We start from the raw sequence: 20,451 nt of genomic DNA, 5'->3' as shown, positions 1-20,451 counted from the left end.
CAATATACCCAATAATAAGAATGCAAAGGGAAACAACTAAAAAGTCAAGAAAATACATATCCATGCAATAATGAAGTTTGGCTTCATAGGAATCATGATGAAATATACTTTCTTCTTTCAAGTAAAAGAGAGACAGACCACATATAAAGACAATGGCAAAGTGAAGCATATGTTGTCAGAAATGATCAATGGGTCAGTTGTTTAGCTTAACTGTACTTTGTTAAAATGAGAAATTCTGCAAGTGGCAATTAGGAAATGATTCTGATGTTAAAAACATCTTTTTTTTAAAACAAAAGATAGCTAATTCAAGAAATTGATTATCCAAAAATGTTTATTCTAATATAGCTTTGGCTTTTCCTTTAATTGTCCAACTCTTTAACTTGCATTTTGACTTGATATACTCCTTCATTGTTTTAAGTCTTAATTAACTAGATTTAGGGAAAAAAGAAAATAATAAAAAATAGAATTTAATATCTAAATTATTTAAAGCCCTTTTTGTACTCAGGTGCCATTTACTATGACAAATACTCTTGCTTCTTTCACAGATCATAGAATGACAGTTTAGAAATAGTAGTAAGCAAAAGGAATACCCATAATAAAATACTTAGCAAGGAGTCATTCAGCCTTTTCCTGAATACCTCCAATGAGAGGGAGCCAGTACCTCTCATAAGGCATTCACTTCTACATTGGAACAACTATAAATGTCAGGAAGTTTTCCTTCACATCAAGTCTAAATTTGCCTCTTGCAACTTTCACCGTTTGATTTTGGTTCTGCTACTGGGACCAAATAGAACAGTTCTTTTTTCTTGTGATAATCATCATGGCTCTCCTCCAAGATAAACATCTCCAGTTCCTTCAGTTAATCCTAATATGACATGGAATCAAAGGTCTTCATCATCCTCATTGCCTTTTTCTGCATCCTCTCTAATTAATCAATACTACCTCTAATCTATAGTATCCATAAGAGAATCTAAATATGGTCTGATTAAGGAAGAGTACAGAAGAACTCTCACCTATTTATGTATCTCTTAATGCAGCCCAAGATCACTATGCTCCAAAGTAGCTTTTTGGCTCCCGTATCATACTGTTGACCAATGCTGAGTTCACGGTTCACCAAAAGCCTTCAAACCTTTTTCAGATAAATTACTCTCTAGTCATGTCTTCACCATCTTGTACTTGTAAACTTGGTGTCTTGAACTTAAGTGCATGAGTGCATAAGTTTACTTTATTACTGCAGAATTTTATCCTATTAGATTCAGCCCAATATTCTAACCTGACATAATCTTTTGAGGATGCTATCAGTCACTGTTGGTTATCCCTCACTGCTTTGTGCAACCTGCAAATTTGATGGCATGCTAGCTATATGCCTTTATCCAAATTGGTTGGTCTTAGTGCAAAGCAGTATAAAATGTAAGATACTGTTAATGATAGAATTTGTTTTTTCACCTTAAAGTCTTTAATCCTGCTTTCCTCTTTGTGTGGATGTCCTTTTCTGCCGAGCTATATCTATGTAATTCCTACCTATCCATCTCCTTCATTGTTCAAATGGAAGTGATCTCTTCCACCTATGAACGACTATAGTACTTTGTATCTCTCCTATTACATTTTTAATATCCTATTTTCTATGATGGTTATTATCTATGATGAGATTAGTGTGCCTGCATTATCTTTCTGTAAGAGCTTTGAGACTTGGGATGCTTTTCTTTGTATCCCTTAGGGCACATTTGAGGTACTCAACCAATATCCAGATTCATGAGTGATCTATTCAAGAGATGCAATGTGTTGTGATGTAAAGAGCACAAGATTTAAAGTTAGGGTTCTCCTCCCAGGTCCATTTAACCTTAGGCAAATCATTTCAACTCGGAACCTCTGTTTCCTCATCTGTAAAATTTTGCTAATAATCTTTGCACTATTTACCTCAGAGGGTTGTTATGAGGAAAGAGTTTTGTATGCCTTCAAACACATTACAAATGCAATTTAGTATTTCCTTGTCGTAATAATTTTAATTAAGTCAACAAATAATTGTCACATCCAAAACTTGCTAACAGAATTTCTTCTTATGCCCAAGAGGTTTCCTTACCAGTCTTGCTTTTCCAACCAAGGTGCCAGATATTGTCTAATTTCCATAGGAAAACTGTCATCATAGAGTTGATGTACTTGCTCTAGGAATTTGGAGTCAAGTTGTTGTAGTTCATACCACTGAGACATTCTATAGAGCAAAAAGAAATATACAATGAATTAAAGCTCATAGTGTACCAAAGACAAAGAAAGAAAATTGAGTATTAATACTAATAGTACTTCAAGGTAAAGATGAGGAATTTAGGGAAATATGAAAATATTCCTATAAACTGTTATAGTTTTAGTCAGAACAATATTCACAATGACAACAATAATATAAATGAAAGCAACCTTAAAAGATAATAAAAATCAGAGCAGAGTGATCAATATTGGTTTCTGCTGACAAACACTGGAATCTTCTACCTTCCTCTCAGCAGAAGTGGGAGACTATGAGTATGGAATATTATATACTCCATCAGTTACTACATCAGGTAGCTTTGTTAAACTTATTTTTTTGTTATGGGGATTGAAAGGGAGGATGAAATGGTGGTCAGATTAATGGGAAGTGATTAGGATATATAAACAAAATGCATTAATAAAATATTTTTAAAATTAAGAGCTCAACAGCAAACGTTTTAGTATTTACAAAATATCTATTTGTCAAAACACATGGCATTGCAGACTTGTCTCATATACTGTATTTTGCTAAAGGAAAGATAAAGTGCTTGCTTCTAAAATTATCTTTTTCCTCTTTATAGGAAAAGAAAAGTAAAGGTGCCTTTTCCATCTACCATCAAATTAGCTTCATCTATGCCTTTGTTATCCTCACCTTCATTCATTTGCCTTGAAAATCAGTCTCTCACTGCCTTCATCTCCAGTCTGTGGTATGCACTTTCCCTGTTTACTTGGTGAAGTTGAACTATTCTTCCTAACTTAAATTGCTTTCTGGGCCATTTCTTCTTTCCTGGGTTGCACATTGGGAACTATGACTTTAAAGTACAAATGTAGTAGCCATGCCACAATTGTAGAAAGAATTTTCTATAAAAGTTTTTCTAGATCTTTTCCATTTTTCAGCTCTATATTTTCAAACCTTCCAGCTTTAGGATGACTTTGCTTATTTGGGTGTCTCGCCAAACTTCCTTTCAATTTATTCTTTTCTTCATGGTTTCTCAATGTTTTATGCAAGAATATTGCTCATAATATTCTACTATACTTTTCTTTATTAAGTAAATGCATATTCTTAATTACTGATTCCCTTTTCTGCCAAATCCCTTCACTTAGCAAAATTAAATGTTGGCTGGCTGAGGCAGTTTCTATGTTCTTTTTATCTCCTTATAGTAGTAATGGATTTACACTGATTATATTTCTTTTTTTTTTTTTTTTTACTTTTTTTTTTTTTAAATTTTAAACCCTTAACTTCTGTGTATTGACTTATAGGTGGAAGAGTGGCAAGGGTAGGCAATGGGGGTCAAGTGACCTGCCCAGGGTCACACAGCTGGGAAGCGTCTGAGGCCGGATTTGAACCCAGGACCCCCCGTCTCCAGGCCTGGCTCTTAATCCACTGAGCTACCCAGCTGCCCTATATTTCTTTAAGAAATAGTAATAGGTGGCAAAAAAAACTGGAAAAGGAGGGTATGCCCTTCAATTGGGGGAAATGGCTGAACAAATTGTGGCATATGCTGGTTATGGAATACTATTATGCTCAAAGGAATGATAAACTGGAGGAATTCCATGTGAACTGGAAAGACCTCCAGGAATTGATGCAGAGTGAAAGGAGCAGAGCCAGAAGAACATTGTACACAGAGACCAATGCACTGTGGTAAAATAGAATGTAATGGACTTCTGTACTAGCAGCAATGCAATGATCCAGGACAATTCTGAGGGATTTATGGAAAAGAACGCTACCCATATTCAGAGGAAGAACTGCAGGAGTGGAAACACAGAAGAAAAGCAGCTTCTTGAACACATGGGTTGAGGCAGACATGATTGGGGATGTAGACTCGAAACTACCACACCAATGCAATGATCAACAATTTGGAAATAGGTCTTGATCAATGGCACATGTTAAAACCAGTGGAGCATGGATCATGTAACCATGTTAACTTTTCTAAAAAATGAATATTAATAAATGTTAAAAAAAAATTAAATTAAAAAAGAAATAGTAATAGCCTATATAAATGTTTGCTCTTTTCTCAGTTTACCATTTTTGATTCTAAGAGCTTATTCAAATAGGTCATGAGGGAGCTGTCCTTAATTTCATGTTATAGCTGTCTCATTTTTATTCTTTTAATTTTATACTGATCTTGATCTTTGTTCTAACAAATATGACTACATAGACAACTGATTCAGAAATAATTACCATGTTAGTAATCAGTCATTGTATGTCCGTTAAAATATAACCAATTCCACTTTTTATGATGTTACTTGGTGCTCGCCATGTTCACTGCCTTCTGAATTTCTCCTCTGCTCCCAGGTAGCATTCACATTATAGAAGAAGGAAGTTTCAGTATTGTCTACAAGTTTCTGACCTCTTTGATTTCTTACACCTAACTATGTTTTCTGCCATATTTTCTCCACAATTCTAAATATATGCATTGAAGTGACTGAGATGTTTTTAGTTGTAAAGCATATGTTGATTTAATTGGAGGGAGAGGGGTCTTATCAAGGTCTTCATGGAATTGCTTTACTTCCTCAACCTCTGTAACAGATGATGTATCATAAGATTCAACTATTTTCATGCTTATCATGAACAATGCAAAAAAAACCCAAAACAAACAACTAACCAAGTATCTCATGAAATTCTGTTTCTTATTGCCTTGGTATGCAAGATAAGACCACCTCTATCATCTGCAAAATTTGTTCTCTGAGGAGATTCTATAGACAAACCTTCCAATAAGATGCAATTTTGCCTTCTGGCTTCATTTATAGCAAGAATGTAAAGATTGCTATGATTCAGTTGTTCTAGAAGTGTGTTCACTCACTAGAAATATCCCAAGAAAAACATATTATTTAGATAGCACCTACTACAAAGTGATCTTTGCAGACAACCTAGAAACTATAATTATTAGCCCCTTCTGCTCACCTGTCTCCTATTCTATCATCAAAATAGCATTTGGTGTGGTAAAAATCAGAAACAAAAGGGCTGAAATGAGAGTCAGTAAGTCTTGTTTCTAGTCTCTTTTCTATTTCCATCTGATTTTATGTAAATCATTTAATTCCTATGGGTTTTGGTTTCTTTAAATCAAAACATGAGAATATCCAAGGTTCTTTTAGTGTAAACAATGTGAAATTATACATATACACATAAGAAATGCTGAGTACAATATGAATTTTCTAGAAAATTCCAACAGCAATTGCACATCTGAAACTCATCAGTTTAAGTGAAATGGAAGAATACTTACAAAAATATAAACTGCCTAGACTAATAGAAGAAGAAACAGAGTATTTAAATAAACCTCTTTTAGGAAAAGAAATTAAACAGGTCATAAATGAACTTCCTTAAAAAAAGCACCAGGATCAGATGGAGGGGAAGGAGATACCTAGGAACTTTAATGCAGCAAACAAATTAATTATTTTTTTTTAAGAAACACATTAAATGCTATAAATTAACCAATGTATGACTTGCAACCCAGACTACATCTGGGTAAATCTTTTCTTTAAAGATTAATCCAACATTCCACTGAAAAAAATATTTTAAGTGTTTATTGCTTAAGGACCACTGGGATAGATGCTTGGGGAGATACAAAGTTTAAGTAAGAAAGGGTCCTTGGTTTTATGAGACTTAAGAGTCTCAATGGAGTTTGTGAAACCAACACAACTATAAAACATATATGGCATTCAAGATTTTTTTAAAGCACAGATAAATTTTTATTTATACTATAAGTACAATCATGCAAGATTTGGGGGGATAGAATGCAATATTCTTCCTGAAGAAAGGTAGCATCTTAGTTGGATTTTAAAAGGAGGACTAAGATGAGTTGAATGGGGGAAGATATTGCACATAGAGGAAATCTTGTGGGAAGATATAAGGGCTGCTTAGGGAATAATTTAGTCTGGCTGGAAAAAAAGAGTATATGTACGAATATAATATGAAAAAAGACTGGAAATATGGTAGGGCGTCAAATTGTGGAGGGCTGAAGTTTAGAGTTAAACAATAGGGAAAAAAATGAAGATTTCTGGATAGAAGTGCTATGACCACTTATATTGAAGACAATTAGTCTGTTTAGCAGGGTGAAGACAAGATGTGAAGGGAATAATACCTTAAAAGTGCAGGAATATGGTAATAAGGTTCTTACATTAAGATGTGTAGAACTGGAATGAAGTGAGAGGATTGGATGTATAAGATAATGTAGAGATACAATGAAGGGGATTTAGTAACTTGAAGGATATGGTAAATGATCAAAAGGGAAGAATTAAAGATAATATTAAAATTTCAAACTTAAGAAACTGGTTGAATGAGATTACTGATAGAAATAACTGTTCTAGTGACAGATAGGTAGCAGAGTGGATAGAGTGCCAGGCTTAGAGTCAGGAGAACCTGGGTTCAAATGTGTCCTCAAGACACTTCCTAGCTGTGTGTCCCTGGGCAAGTCACATTTGCCTAACTGGTACCATTCTGAGAACTGATATAAGTTATAAGATAGAAGGTAAGGTTTTTTGTTTTTGTTTTTAAATAAAGAATGGGTCCATTCATTTCCCTCATCTATAAAATGAAAAAAAAAATTGGATGAAATTTATCTGTAAGGTCCCTTCCACCTCTAAAATTCTATGGCTGTTTGCTTAATGTGGGAAAATAAGATCTTATATTATGTACCTCACCAGATAGTTTAAAATGTAGGAGTTCTTAATCTGGGGTCCATCTTTTTTTAATATTGATAAACTATCTTTCAGTATAATTTACTTCACTTGTAATCCTATGTGTTTTATTTATGCATTTAAAAATATTCAGAGGAGTGTATGGGCATAAAAAAAAGATGACAAAAAAAGTTAACAACCTCTGTCTCAAATTCTCTGCCCAAGGTGTCAGAGGAAACATCACTGGAGTTCGAATCCAGCTCCTCCACCTCCAAATCTGTCACTATAGTTCTACTGCGCCACTTTCAGGGAGCAACTCAGTCGTTCCCTTCTGAGAGATTCTCCTCATTTGCTAATGTATTCTCTCTCCTCTGATGTTTTGTGTTCTGCAAGTCCTAGCGAGCAAGGTAGATAATTACCTAGTCTTATCACAAAACTTTAAAGCTAAAAAAGACCTTTGACACCATCCAGTTTAATCTCATTTTATGGGCAAGAAAGTTTAAGCTGATTTGGAGGATAGTAATTTACCTCCACCCGGGATGTCATAAAAGGATAGCCTTTCTCTCTAAAGAAATGCTGGAGTCGAGAAAATCTCTCCTTCCCAAGTTCCTTCCTCACTACTCTCGTTTTAGAGAATGCCCGGAAAACACTAGTCCCGCATTTCCCAAGTAAAGAAAAGACAGATGTCCATCCCGCGGGCTCCAGAACCCACCGGTCCGAGCTCCTTCCAGGTACCCACCTTCAGTGGAGTTGTGAGGCAGGGGTGGGACGGAATAGTCTGGAAGACAGTTACCACTTTCCTGGTTAGAGCTGATACCACAACCGTCTCCTGGGGGTTGTCAGGGACCGTTTGCTTTGGCAGGTTGAACTCTTTCCTAGGATCAGTCTGAAGGAAAGCAAAAAAATCCGTCTGCAGCCAGAGAAAAAGCAATGAGGAAAAATAGGCTGTTTCACTTTCCGATCTCTGGCCAATCCCGAAACAAGCTTGTTCTCCTCAGGCCAATCACAAGAGGCTGTTCCCACCTGGACTCAACTCCCCTCCGCACTCTAGAGCGTTTCAACTAATTGCAGTTCCTATTTAGTCCGGCGCTCAAATGTGGGCATCGTCTCCAACGTGCCATTTGTCTTCCGGGTCCGCTTTGCTAATCTTAAAGCGAACAGGCGATGTGATCTGGAAGAAATCTTACCAATTTGATTTGCAGTTGAAAACGAAACTGTAGAAGTTACGTTTCAGTGACAGGCAACAAAATGATGTACCAAGTCGTTTGTATTCGGAGCTAAATCTTACCAGCAGGAACTGGCTATATAAGAAAATATATCCCCAGAACATAACATAACTTACAATCTTTGCTTCACAAACTTTTGTTGAGATCCCATTGTCTCTCGTGACAACCTCCAAAGTGCAGTGCCCTTCCATCACCACAGCCCTGCCTGAAGAAACAACCTATCTTTCCTTTCCAGTGTGTTGTGAGGAATAAAGGCTATCATCCTCAGTAATAATAACAGCTCACATTTACATGGTGCTTTTAAGGTTTACGAAGTACAGTAATGATTTCTATTTATCATGCATTACAAAGTATGATATTTTCTCTATCTTGTTTAATCCTCACATCCCTGAAAGGTAGATGTTCTTACTGACATCTAATATTCTTATTAAGTGAGGCTCAGAGAGACGCTAAGTTACAGTTACAAAGTGTGTAAGGCAGGATGTGAACCCATCTTCCTGACTTCAAGTCTATAGCTTTAGACTTAAAACTAAATTCAAAGCTACTGGAGTGGTAGGGGTGGGGGACAGCAGGACCTGCAGTGGGCACAGAAGTGGTAGTAGCATTAGATCAATATCTCTGGCAATAGTAGTTGGGACCAGCAGGGATACTTTTACAGAATATTGGCAGGTGTTTGAATATTTGGTGGTGGCATTAAATTGTATAAATATGAACAGAATGATCTGTAACGATCACTCCTGCATGATGCTTGCGTTTCTGATTCACAGATTGGGGATGGTGGTGGAAACAAGCCTTTATTAAGTGCCTACTGTGTACAATCCTGTAAGGAAAGTGCTATTAGTAGACCCATTTTACAGAAATTGAAGAAGAGAGGTTAAGCGACTTGTCCCAGAACACACATCTAGAAGGTGAATGAGGTAAAATTTGAACTCCGGTCCACCTGATCAGAAGCAGAAGAGTAGTACAGAGAGCAGAGGGTCTGGGATCAGTCCTCAGGTTAAAATCTGGGCTCTACTATTTACAAATTCCTTTTTTTACTTCCGGCAATTCACTTCATCTTCTCTGTACCTGTATCCTGATCCTTAAAATGAAGGTATGTGGCAGTTTGTATGAAAAAGTTATGGTGGTCCAGAGTATCAACATGAGTCAGTAATGTAAATGGTAGCCAAGAAAGTCAGAATCACTTTAAGGTGGCACTCAAAGGAAGCCGTCCAACACCCAGGAAGTGATTATGCAGTTACATTTGGCCTTACTCAGACCACATCTATCTGTTCTGTATTTTAGGTAGGAGATTGAAAAGTTGGAGGGTGTCTAAAGGAGAGAGCAACTAGGATAGTGAAAGTGCCTCAAGATTATACCATAAAAGCATCAGTTGAAGTGGGATTGTTTAGCCTGAAAAAAAAAAAGACCTGGAGGAAAAGGGATAGGAAATATTATTTTCCTTCATATATGAATATTTCCCTCTAGCAAGGGGAATAAGCCTGGTGCCTAAGTAACTGTGTGAAATGGAGTTTCATTGAAGCCTCTCTGGTAGAGAAGAAAGAGAGCATCCTGTGAGTTGGACTACCATCATGAGCCCTACCATCTCTGAGATTTTATAATTCTCCCTCCTGGGCTACTGAATTTGGCTTTTTATATTATTTTCATGCTACTAAGAGTCAGTGTGGTGCAATAGGTAGAGTTGACCTCAAATCCAGGAAGACCTGGGTATATAAGTCCTACCTCTGACACATAAGGGCTGTGTGACCTAGAGAAAGTCACTTAAAATCTTACTACTTGAGAAAACTCAGACTATAAGTTGAAGAGAAGTTTCCTTAGATGGGAGTTCTGTATACCAGTGAAATGACAGGACTAGTCATAACCCGTTATTTTCACAGAGTTAGAAAATTGATTTGAAGGCAATCATGAGGCTGATTATAGGAATTTTTGCTCTGGGCAACTACCAGGATCCAGAATTTTTAGTTGCTACACTATAGGTCTTATAGAAGACCTAGCTTATATTTCAGCTTATCTTTTGCAAACTACTTCCCTGATGGGACATATTCTCTTTTTTCTGAATACTAATAGCAGTTACTCCTTTACCACAGACATTTGAGCATTGATCTCAGGCGATGAGAGTTTATTTTTCTTCCTCCTTATCCCAGAGTTTGAACTGCAATGGAAAAATTACAGAAGCTGAATGTGCCTATTAAAAAATTATATTTTATTTTCCTTGATAGATTAAAACTTACTGGACAGGGATCATATCTTATGTAAATAAGACTATGAAGTAATATGACTATTTTAAAAGACTAAAGAAATGAAAAAAATTTATTGCACGGATTTCAACATGCATTTGAATGGATGCCCAACCTTACATAGCTAATCTAATAGTGTATGTTTGGGACAGATTGTACAGATAAACAAAGAGTTGGATTTTGAATAGGAGGAGGAGAGTGGGATTGATTATTTTTAGGAAAATTATGAAATACTTTCTCTTATTCTAAGTTTTCCATAAAAGCAAAGGCCCATCTTTTTAATACTAACCATCCATAGGTCTATAAGTGAGAGTGTCACAGAACTCAAATGCCTCTGAGGAACTAGAAATTAGTGGGCAAGGGGGAGGAAGGTACTAAGTTTGAGCAGACTGTAATATATAATCAATAAAAGAGCCTGAAGAACAGAAGTAAAAGATACAATTGTATGAAAGGAAGAGATGAGTTGGTCTCCTGGATAATAGATAGCCTGAATGCTCCACTGAAATGTCAAGAGAAAGCAAGGCAGGCTGCTAACTCATTGAGTGAACTCTCCATAGAGAACTTTCAGAAAGATATGAACTAGAGCCACATAGAAAGGGCAGACAAGGATGGGTTGTGATCTGCTTTGCTGGAGGAAACTCCTGAATCACTGAGATTACAGATAGATTTTAGTACTTGGTAACAAAACTGCTACATTCAAAAGTATTGTCTTCTGCAAAATAGTCATTCAAAGGGGTACTCTTATTCTAGTCATTCTGGAATTACCCAAAATATTTTTGAAACTTCTTTTTGGCAATTGTTTGTTTGCTCACTTAAAAAGTATATCCTTGGCAAATGGGAAATCTTTGTCTTTTGAGACCTTTGAGGGATTTTAGCTTTTGAAACAGTCAAAAGAAATTTGGTCTGATGAATAAGATCAAGTGGGGGTGGGGGTAGGGGGAAGAAACAGTGAGATGTAATAGTGGACAGATCATGGAGTCCTGTTCCAGGCACTTATAGCTGTATGACTCTGGATTGGACAAGTCATTAAAGCTCTTTTTTAAATTAAAAAAGGAATTTCACTTAATCTCTCCTTGCCTTTATTTCTCCAACTGAAAATGAAGATAATATTATTTACCTCACAGAGTTGTGAGGCTGACAGGAAAGTGTTTTGAAGATCTTACAATGCATAAATGCTAGCAATGGTGATGGTGGTGGTAATGATGATGACAGCAGTGGTGGTGGTGGTGGTGGTGGCAGTGATGGCTAACATTTTTGGTTTAAAAATGAATTATGAGTAGAAGACAATACAACTGATTGTTCTTTTCTGACTTAAAACTTTGCAAAGCACCCCATTTCATGCTGGACAATTCTAATGCCTAGGAATTCTTTCCTTATGTTTAACAAAAATCTGTTTCACTGTGACTCCTACCCACTGGTTCTAGTCCTGCCTTCTAGAACTCTATGGAATGTCTCATTCTTCTCACATATGACTTCGTTAAATATTTAAAGATAGCTATCACACCTTCTTAAACATTCTCTTTTCCAGATTTCCTATCCCCAGTTGTTCACATTTCCTAACCTCCTACTTGCCAACCATTGGATTCACTCCAATTTATCATTGTCCTTCTTAAAATGTGGTGTTCAAGATAGGACAAAACATTTAAAATATGGTCTGCCCTAGGATACAGAGGAACTGTCATTGATCTTGTTTTGGATAATATTTGTCAGTTAGTATAGTCTTAAGACCAAATTTGGGCAAATAGATTGATAGCATAGGATGTTGGATCTGGCGTCAAGCAAACTCATTTCCTGAATTCAAATCTGTCCTCGGACACTTGCCAGTAGTGTGACCCTGGGCAAGTTGCTTAACCTTTTTGTCTCAGCTTCTTTATCTGTAAAATGAGCTGGAGAAGGAAATGGCAAACTCCAATATGTCTGCCAAGAAAACTCCAAAAGGGGGCAAGAAGAATTGAATATGACTGAAAATTACTAAAGTACCACAATAAGATCAAAAATACCTTTTTTTGTGTGTGAGATCACAATGTTGATGTATGTTCAATCTTTGTCACACCAACTACTATGCGGTCACATCTGTTCTGTTATTGTATAGGAAAACTTCAATAATAATAATTCACTCATAAAGCATTTTAAGGTTGGGTTAAATTGTCATTGAGCTCCTTTCCAACAATGGAATTCTGTAGTTTAGAAAGTACCTGTCTCCCAACTAATTCTTCCTCTTGTACCACCAACCCCTTTTTCAGGATGAGAAAACCTATTCTCAGTGAGGTGAAGTAACTTGCACAGAATCATACAGCAACTGTTACAGTAGTGGGGTTCTAATTCATATATTCTGTCTGCAAATCCAGCCCTTTTATCTTATTAGATTTGATTCCTCTGGGACTCTTGGAGCTGGAATAATAATACTGGTTAACATTTATATAATGTTTACAATAGTCCAGGCACTGGGCTAAGTAAGCACTTTACAAAGATTATCCCATCTATCCTCACAACCCTGGGAGGATAGATGCTCTATTAATCTCCATTTTATAGATGGGGTAACTGAGGCAGAGGTTCATTGATTTACCCAGGATACACAGCTATTTGAACCCAGGGCTTTCCTAGCTCCGAGTCCTATGTTCTATCCATTAACCCAGAGCCCAATTCCGTCAAGCAGAAATGTCCTGTTCTGTCTTCACGTCTTCAGCAGAACCGTTAGGTTTGTTGAAACAAAAGTTGAGGGTGTATGTGATACATTTCTCTTTCTCTTACCATGTGGAAGAAAACAAATTCGACTCCCAAAGTCACATGCCCAATTTGATTAAATAGTCAAGGACCTAAGGTTTCCTGTCTGTCTTTGTGCAGCTGTGATCTTGACCTGAGCAGGAGGGTGCCCGGTATTTGGAACAGCCGAAACCACGTGGTTTCGGAGAAAAGGCTAGGGGACGAGAAGGCAGTGGATTGAGCGGAAAGCGAAAGTTAGTCGGTGATTAGAGCAGTGCGCATGAGCAGCTCGAGGATGGAGTTTTTGACGGGGCTTGGGCCGGGGCAACCCCAGGCATGTGTCACGCAATTCTTGCAAGCAGGCTGCCCACTGTAGAGGGCTAGCGGCTGCTAAAAGGCAAGATTGGAGAGGGAGAGGGAGAGGGGGAAGGGAGGAAAGAGAAGCTGAGTCATGGATGGTGGCTGGGTACTTTAAAAGAAAAAAACAGGAAGAACGTTTGTTTTCTCTGTGATCCTTGCGCTTGGACAGTTTTAGTTTATTTGGCAACCGTCACAGTTAGCATTTATATTATATTTTAAGGTTTGCAAGACAGGTGAAATATGTTGTCTCATTTGGTCCTCATGAGAGTATTTTGAAGTGGCTAAGAATTACCCCCAATTTACAGAAGTGGTAACGGCCTTATAGAGTCATGCAACTATTAATTATTTGGGTCTAGGTTTGAACTTCCCCATACAACAGCTCTAACACTCATTGGGTGTCTGGCTGGTAGGTGGCTCAGTGGATAGAACTGCCTTTTTTATTAAAAGATATTTTATTTTACCAATCATATGTAATAATTTTCCACATAAGTTTTCTGAAGTTATAAAATCCAAATTGTCTCCTTCCCTTCCCTTTCCCTTCTCAGAAATGGTAAGCAATTTGATAATACATGTATTATCATGCAAAACATATTAGCATAATATTCATTGTTGTAAGAGAATATTCGTATAAAACCAAAACCCTAAAATAGATACCCAAATAAACTAAAGTGAAAAATAGTATGCTTTGATCTGTATTTCAACTCCAGCAGTTATTTCTTTGGAGGTGGGTAGCATTCTTTGTCATGACCTTCAAAATTGTCCTAGATCATTGTATTGCTGAGAGTAGCTAAGTCTTTCATAATTGATCATCCCACAATATTGCTGTCATAGTAAACAGTGTCCTCTGAGTTCTGCTTATTTCACTCTACATCAGTTCATTTTGGTCTTTCCAGCTTCTTCTGAAATCCTGTTCATCATTCCTTATAACACAATAGTTTTCCATCACCATCATATACCACAATTTGTTCAGCCATTCCCTCACTTTCCAATTCTTTGCCACCATAAAAAGAACTACTACAAATATTTTTAAACAATTAAGTTCTTTCCCTTCTAAAAAAAAATCTCTTTGGGATACAGACCTAGGAATGTATTCCTTCATCAGAGGGTATGCAGTTTTATAGCCTTTGGGCATAGTAGAACAGTGTGTCTTAGGCTGCTAGGTAGCTGGCCCAGGGGTCAGACCTGAATTTAATTGTGGCCTTAGACATTTATTTAGCCATATGCTCCTGAACAAGTAACAACTTGTTTTACTTCTGCTTAGTTTTCAATAAGGCAATAATAGTACCTGATCCCTCAGGATTGTTGTGAGTAGCCAGTGAGATATTTGTAAAAGCATTTAGCACAATGCCTGACACATAATCATCTTATTCTCTGCACCACTTAGCTGCCATTTCCTTTTGGCTAAAATATGGTGCTTTAAGTTTTGCAAAGCATTTGACATTTATTCTTTTAGAAACAGATCCTCATAAACAACCCTGTAGAGATAGATAATATTACTATCTCCATTTTATAGAAGAGATTTTTTTTTCTCCCTAACTTCCTCTCTTTCCTCTCTGTTGCATACAACTTTCATCCTGTTAGCTTTCCCCAAAACTTTGATCATAGCTTCTGGCCTTACCAGCATATCTGAAACCTTTATTAGAATTGAGCTCTTGTGTTTAGTGGCCCTAAGAAGTTTCCTACCGTCTTATAGTGATTCCATGATCATTTGTTTGGGGATGTACAGTGGATGCTCACTAGTGTCTGGAGAGGTCACTGAAACCTTGGAAAGAAGTTCTTGGAGAGACTCAGATCATTCACACACTCTAATATGGAACTGACACACACAATCTCTTTAGTTTTTGTTAGACACTTAAAAAGTAATACTAATTTCTGACCCTTCCTTCATAAGCAAATTAATAAGGACATTTATATAATAACAGTTTTAGATTGTCTTCTTCATATTGTCAAACTCATGAATTCCCAAAAGGACGGGAAGCATCCAGAAGAAAAATCAATCTATATGATGTGTTTCATAATACTGTTGTTACAGCTCAAATTCTTAAAATTGTAAAGTTAACTACTTGAAAGAGAAATGGCAAAGTAGAATAACAATACTGATATCTTAAGAACTACAACCAAAAAAGTTTAGGCTCAAAAATCATAATATTAGAGTATAGAAAATATGGTTCAAGTCACATAAATTTGGTTTAAATATAGTGGTTTTTTTTTTCTGAGGCCCTTCCTTTCACTTCAAAACAAGGATCCTTTGGTCATTTCTAGACCAGTTAATTCATTTGATCCTCACAAGCAACCTTATGAGGTAGATTATAATATTATTCCCATTTTACAGAAAAGGAAACTGAAGCATAGCGGGTGACTTGCTTAGGGTCACACGGCTAGTAAGTATCTAAAGCAAGATTTGAACTTATGTCTTCCTGACCTCAAGTCCTGTGTTCTTTCTACTATACCATTTCCTTTTTAACAGGTTTCTAAGGCAGACCTGAGTGTGTATACAAAAGGTTCAAGTATATTATATTTCCTGGCAGCAAGTAAAACTAGAACTCTTCTGAACCTCTGGGAGTGGGAACTTCTTTCCCACGTGCCTATGTTTTTGTGAATGCATGGCACCTCTGTTTATCTTGTTTCTTGCATCTATTCCTTCTTGATATTAGGTGAATGGTACTCTAGAGATGGAACAGAGGGGGTCATGACTTTGTCAGCTTTGAAAAGTCCGAAGAGCAATCAGAGCTTTAGCAAACAGAATCCAAAGATGCTGGTGGCTGCAGTGACCAAGTTTGGTGAAGAGTCAACCATCAGGATCAATCATCAGCTTGATGCAGCCCACGTGAGCTGCAACTCCACCATTGGATATGCCACCCTTGATAAAGTGAACTTGGTGAGGATACCACAAAGGAAAAAAAGACTCTCTGGGCCAGGAAGAACACCCTGCCCAGGGTTGGAGAGGAGAATGTTTTGTAGCAATCATTTTAAGTCTGAGTCCGTTCTCTTCAGGACCAGAGTAGATGTAAAGAGGAGAATCTGCTTACCATTTAGTTGAAGTTCAATATTTTGTATGTATTCTTTTTTTTTTTAATTTTAAACCCTTAACTTCTGTGTATTGACTTATAGGTGGAAGATTGGCAAGGGTAGGCAATGGGGGTCAAGTGACTTGCCCAGGGTCACACAGCCGGGAAGTGTCTGAGGCCAGATTTGAACCTAGGACCTCCTGTCTCTAGGCCTGGCTCTCAATCCACTGAGCTACCCAGCTGCCCCCTATTTTGTATGTATTCTTGCTAAATGCCCCTTTATAAAAGTCTAATTGATGTTAACTGGTTAATTGATACTAGGGAAATGTTAACTGGTTAAATAGTGTTGGGGGTATATGCTAAGATGGGGCATCTGGATGGCACAGTGGATAGGATGCCAGGCCTGTAGTCAGGAATACTAATCTTCCCGAGTTCAAATCTGTCTTCAGATGTTTATTAGCTGTATGTCCCTGGGTAAGTCACTTAACCGTCTTGGTCTCAATTTTCTCATCTGTAAAATTAGTTGGAGAAGAAAATGACAAATCACTTCAGTATCTCTGCCAAGGAAACTCTAGATAGGGTCATGAAGAGTTAGACACAACTGAAATAATTGAACAACAACAACAAAAATATATAATAGATTATTAGATGGGAGCCTGTGATTAATAGTATTAGAACACCGAATAGAGCAGTAGTCAGCTACCATCTGGAAGCTTGGTCCCCCAGTTCAAGTGGGAGTTGGGAAGTAGTCCCAGAAAGGTTGTTATATGGAATATCAGAATTCATTGGGACCAACTAGAACTTATTCAAAGCTCTGGCAAAGTACTACAACTACTACCAAAATGAGACTCTGCCCTGACAGGTATAATCACTCAATCATAGTTGATATGTGATAAAACTGAGATGAAGGCAAAATATGATTCAGGCTGTATTCAGACTCAGTTCCCTCTCTGAAGGTGGATGGCATTTTTCCTCATCAGTCCTTGAGGGTTGTCTTGGATTATTGTATTGCTAAGACTAGTTGTTATTCATCATTATGGATCATACAATATTGCTGTTATTGTGTACAATATTCTCCTGGTTCTGCTCATTGTGTTCTGCATCAGTTCATATTGATCTTTCTAAGTTTTTCTGAAATCATCCTTATCCTTTGTTTAAAAATATTTGTTTATTTTTATTACATACTTTTTATATACTTATATATTTTGTTATATATTATGTTAATCATACTTTAAATATCTACTACATATTTAATATATTAAAATATTAGTAACTACCAGTTGCCAAAAAAAACCATTTAACTAAACGAATGCATAAAAAAGATTATGTATAAAACCACAAACTTCACATTGTTTATGATTTGTTTAAAATATGTAAATTATATATCTGGCTAATGTAAACATCTGCTGCTTTTGAGTTCTCTTTGGATTTATTTTACTTGGATACTTTTTTCTCTTAATTTTGTGGCTGTTTTTTTTTAAATGTAATCATGGTATGTGTTATTTAACGCAATAGTATCTATTACAATCAAATACCTCAGCTAATGCAGCCATTCCCCAATTGTTGAACATCCTCTCAATTTCTGATTCTTTGCCACAATAAGAAGTATTTATATACTTTTATGCAAGTAAGTCCTTCCTCCACCCACCTACCCCCATCCCTACCTTTTTTTAAAAAAAATCTCTTTGGTATATAAACCTAGTAGTGGTATGATTGGATCAAAGGGTAGGCACAGTTTTAAAGCTCTTTGGGCATTGTTTCAAATTGCTCTCCAGAATGGCTGGATCAGTTTACAATTCTACCAACAGTACATTGGTGTCTCAATTTTCCCACACCCCTTCTGACATTCATTATTTTCCTTTCCTGCCATATTAGTCAATTTTATAGGTATGAAGTGTTACTTCAGGTTTGTTTTAATTTGCATTTCTCTAATAAAAAGCGATTTAGATTATTTTCAATGTGACCATAGATAACCTTGATTTCATCTGAAAATTGCCTGTTCATATCCTTTGACCATCTGTCAATTGGAGAATGACTTGAACTGTTACAAATTTGATTCAGTTCTCTGTTGTAATGCAAGGTGGCTAACAGAAACTTTTTGTTTCTGTAATTTCTAACGGTCACAAAAGGTCAGTTAAATATCTTAGAATCTTCAGAAAGTCAGTTGGAACTTGAAACTATAAATAGAGGTGAAGTTCCAACTGACTGGGCTTTTGCCTTCTGGCTTTCGCTGTGGCTGGAGGCTTTTGCTTTGGCTTAACCTGTTGGCTTTGGCCTAATTGCTTTGGCCTTGGCCTGCGCTTATTTTGTCTTGGGGAAATTTGGACCTGTCTCATTTCTCTGGACCTCTCCCTGATCTCCCATCTCTATCCCTCCCTTTCCCTGAATTTCCTTTGGGTCCTGGTGGAAGGGAGGGCTTGGTGATTAGTCATTGTGGGTTTAGTTTCTATAGGCTAGTAGAGTATCCTCAAATAAGTTACCCCTAGTTTTAATGATTTGATAGAGACTTTACTTAAAAGGCAGTCAAATCTTCCTGCCTGGGAGAGTTGGACTCTCTCTGTCTAAACCTCTCTGCAAACCATCCCCCACCCTCACCCCTCTCCTAGCAGTAGTTAGAAAACTCTGAACCCCCTCCTCTTCTGACTGACCCTGGTATTAATAAATCCCCTTGTTACCTATTCAAACCCTCTGGTGAATCATTGTGTGGAAAATTAAGACAAGGGCTCAAGGGGAAGGAATCATTTTTCTTTTATTTCTTGAAAGAACTGGGGGCATCCATCTTGGCAGGAAGTACCTACCCAAGGACTTCCTTCAGCCATCAGTTTGACTGGCAGGGAGGGGCCCTCTTGACTCCTCCCTCAAAAGACTTTGAAACTAAGGAGAGAAACCCTCCAGTCAAACCTAAACATTTCTTACTGGCCCTAGTTTCTTCCCTGTATCCTCTGTCTCAAGCCTCTGGGAATAAACCTGTTTGAGCTGCCCTCTCCTACATACCCCATTTCCTTTACCTCCTATATACCTTCCCTTACCTTCTTTCCTCCTCCAATCACCTTATAATCACCTAATATCCCCATTATCCTTCCTCACACCCAAATTGCCTTTGTTGCCCCCCTCAGATTATTTATTTACTTTTTTTATAACACTGTCAATTTAAGAAATAAGTCCTTTTTTAGAAATATTTGTTGGAAAAAATTTTCCCCACCTTCCTGTTTTTCTTTCTGCTAGTCTTGGTTGCATTGTTTTTGTTTGTGCAAACCCTTTTAAATTTAATATAATAAAATTATTCACTTTACATCCAATAACATTCTCTTTTTCTGTTTGGTCATAAATTCTTTCCTTATCTATATATTTTTAAGGTAAGCTATTCTCTGCTCACTCAATTTGTTTATGATAATATCATTTATGTCAAAGTCATATACCTATTTTGGCCTTATGTTGATATCAGGTGTTGGATGTTGGTCTATATCCAACTCTGCCATACCTTTTTTCCAGTTTTCCCAGCAGTTTTTGCAAACTTTCTTGTTCCAAAAGCTTGGATCTTTGGGTTTATTGAACACTAAATAACTATGGTCATTAGTGACTAAATATTATGTAGTTTACCTAATCCACTGTTCTGCTGCTATATTTTTTAGACAATATCAAATTGTTTTCATAATTATAGCTTTATAATATAGTTTGAGATCTGGTATTCCTAGGCCACTTTCTATCACATTATTTTTTATTCATTCCCTTTATATGCTTGATCTTTTGTTCCAGATGAGTTTTGTTATTATTTTGTCTCGCTCAAAAGAATATTTTTTGGGCAATTTGACTAATATGACATTGAAAATAGATTAATTTAGTAAGATTCAAATTTTTATTATATTGATTTGGCCAACACTTGAGCAATTAATATTTTTCCATTTATTTAGATCTGATTTTATTTGTGTGAAGTGTCTTGTAATTGCATTCATGTAATTGTCTTGACAGATAGACACTCAAATATTTTATATTATCTACAGTTAATTTAAATAGAATTTCATTTTCTATATTTTGTTTCTATCTCTGCTGGCTTTGTTGTGAATA

The 20,451-nt window shown here is 36.7% G+C and overlaps 1 protein-coding gene across 1 annotated transcript in view; it reads right to left on the bottom strand.

Moving 5' to 3' along the window:
* Positions 1-7,753, bottom strand: part of STAT1 (signal transducer and activator of transcription 1) — a 57,545-nt gene extending 49,792 nt beyond the window's left edge. Inside the window, exons 1-2 of the mRNA XM_044669690.1 lie at positions 7,592-7,753; positions 2,081-2,209 (exon numbers count right to left, since the gene is read on the bottom strand). Coding sequence (XP_044525625.1) covers positions 2,081-2,208 — 128 coding nt within the window. The 5' untranslated portion in view covers position 2,209; positions 7,592-7,753. The remainder of the gene's footprint in view (positions 1-2,080; positions 2,210-7,591) is intronic.
* Between the last annotated feature and the right edge of the window lie 12,698 nt (positions 7,754-20,451).

This window comes from Gracilinanus agilis, chromosome 3 (assembly GCF_016433145.1).
Source record: "Gracilinanus agilis isolate LMUSP501 chromosome 3, AgileGrace, whole genome shotgun sequence".
NCBI lineage: Eukaryota > Metazoa > Chordata > Mammalia > Didelphimorphia > Didelphidae > Gracilinanus > Gracilinanus agilis.
Note: the sequence above shows the minus strand (reverse complement) of the source record. Positions and strands in the feature narration are given on the sequence as shown.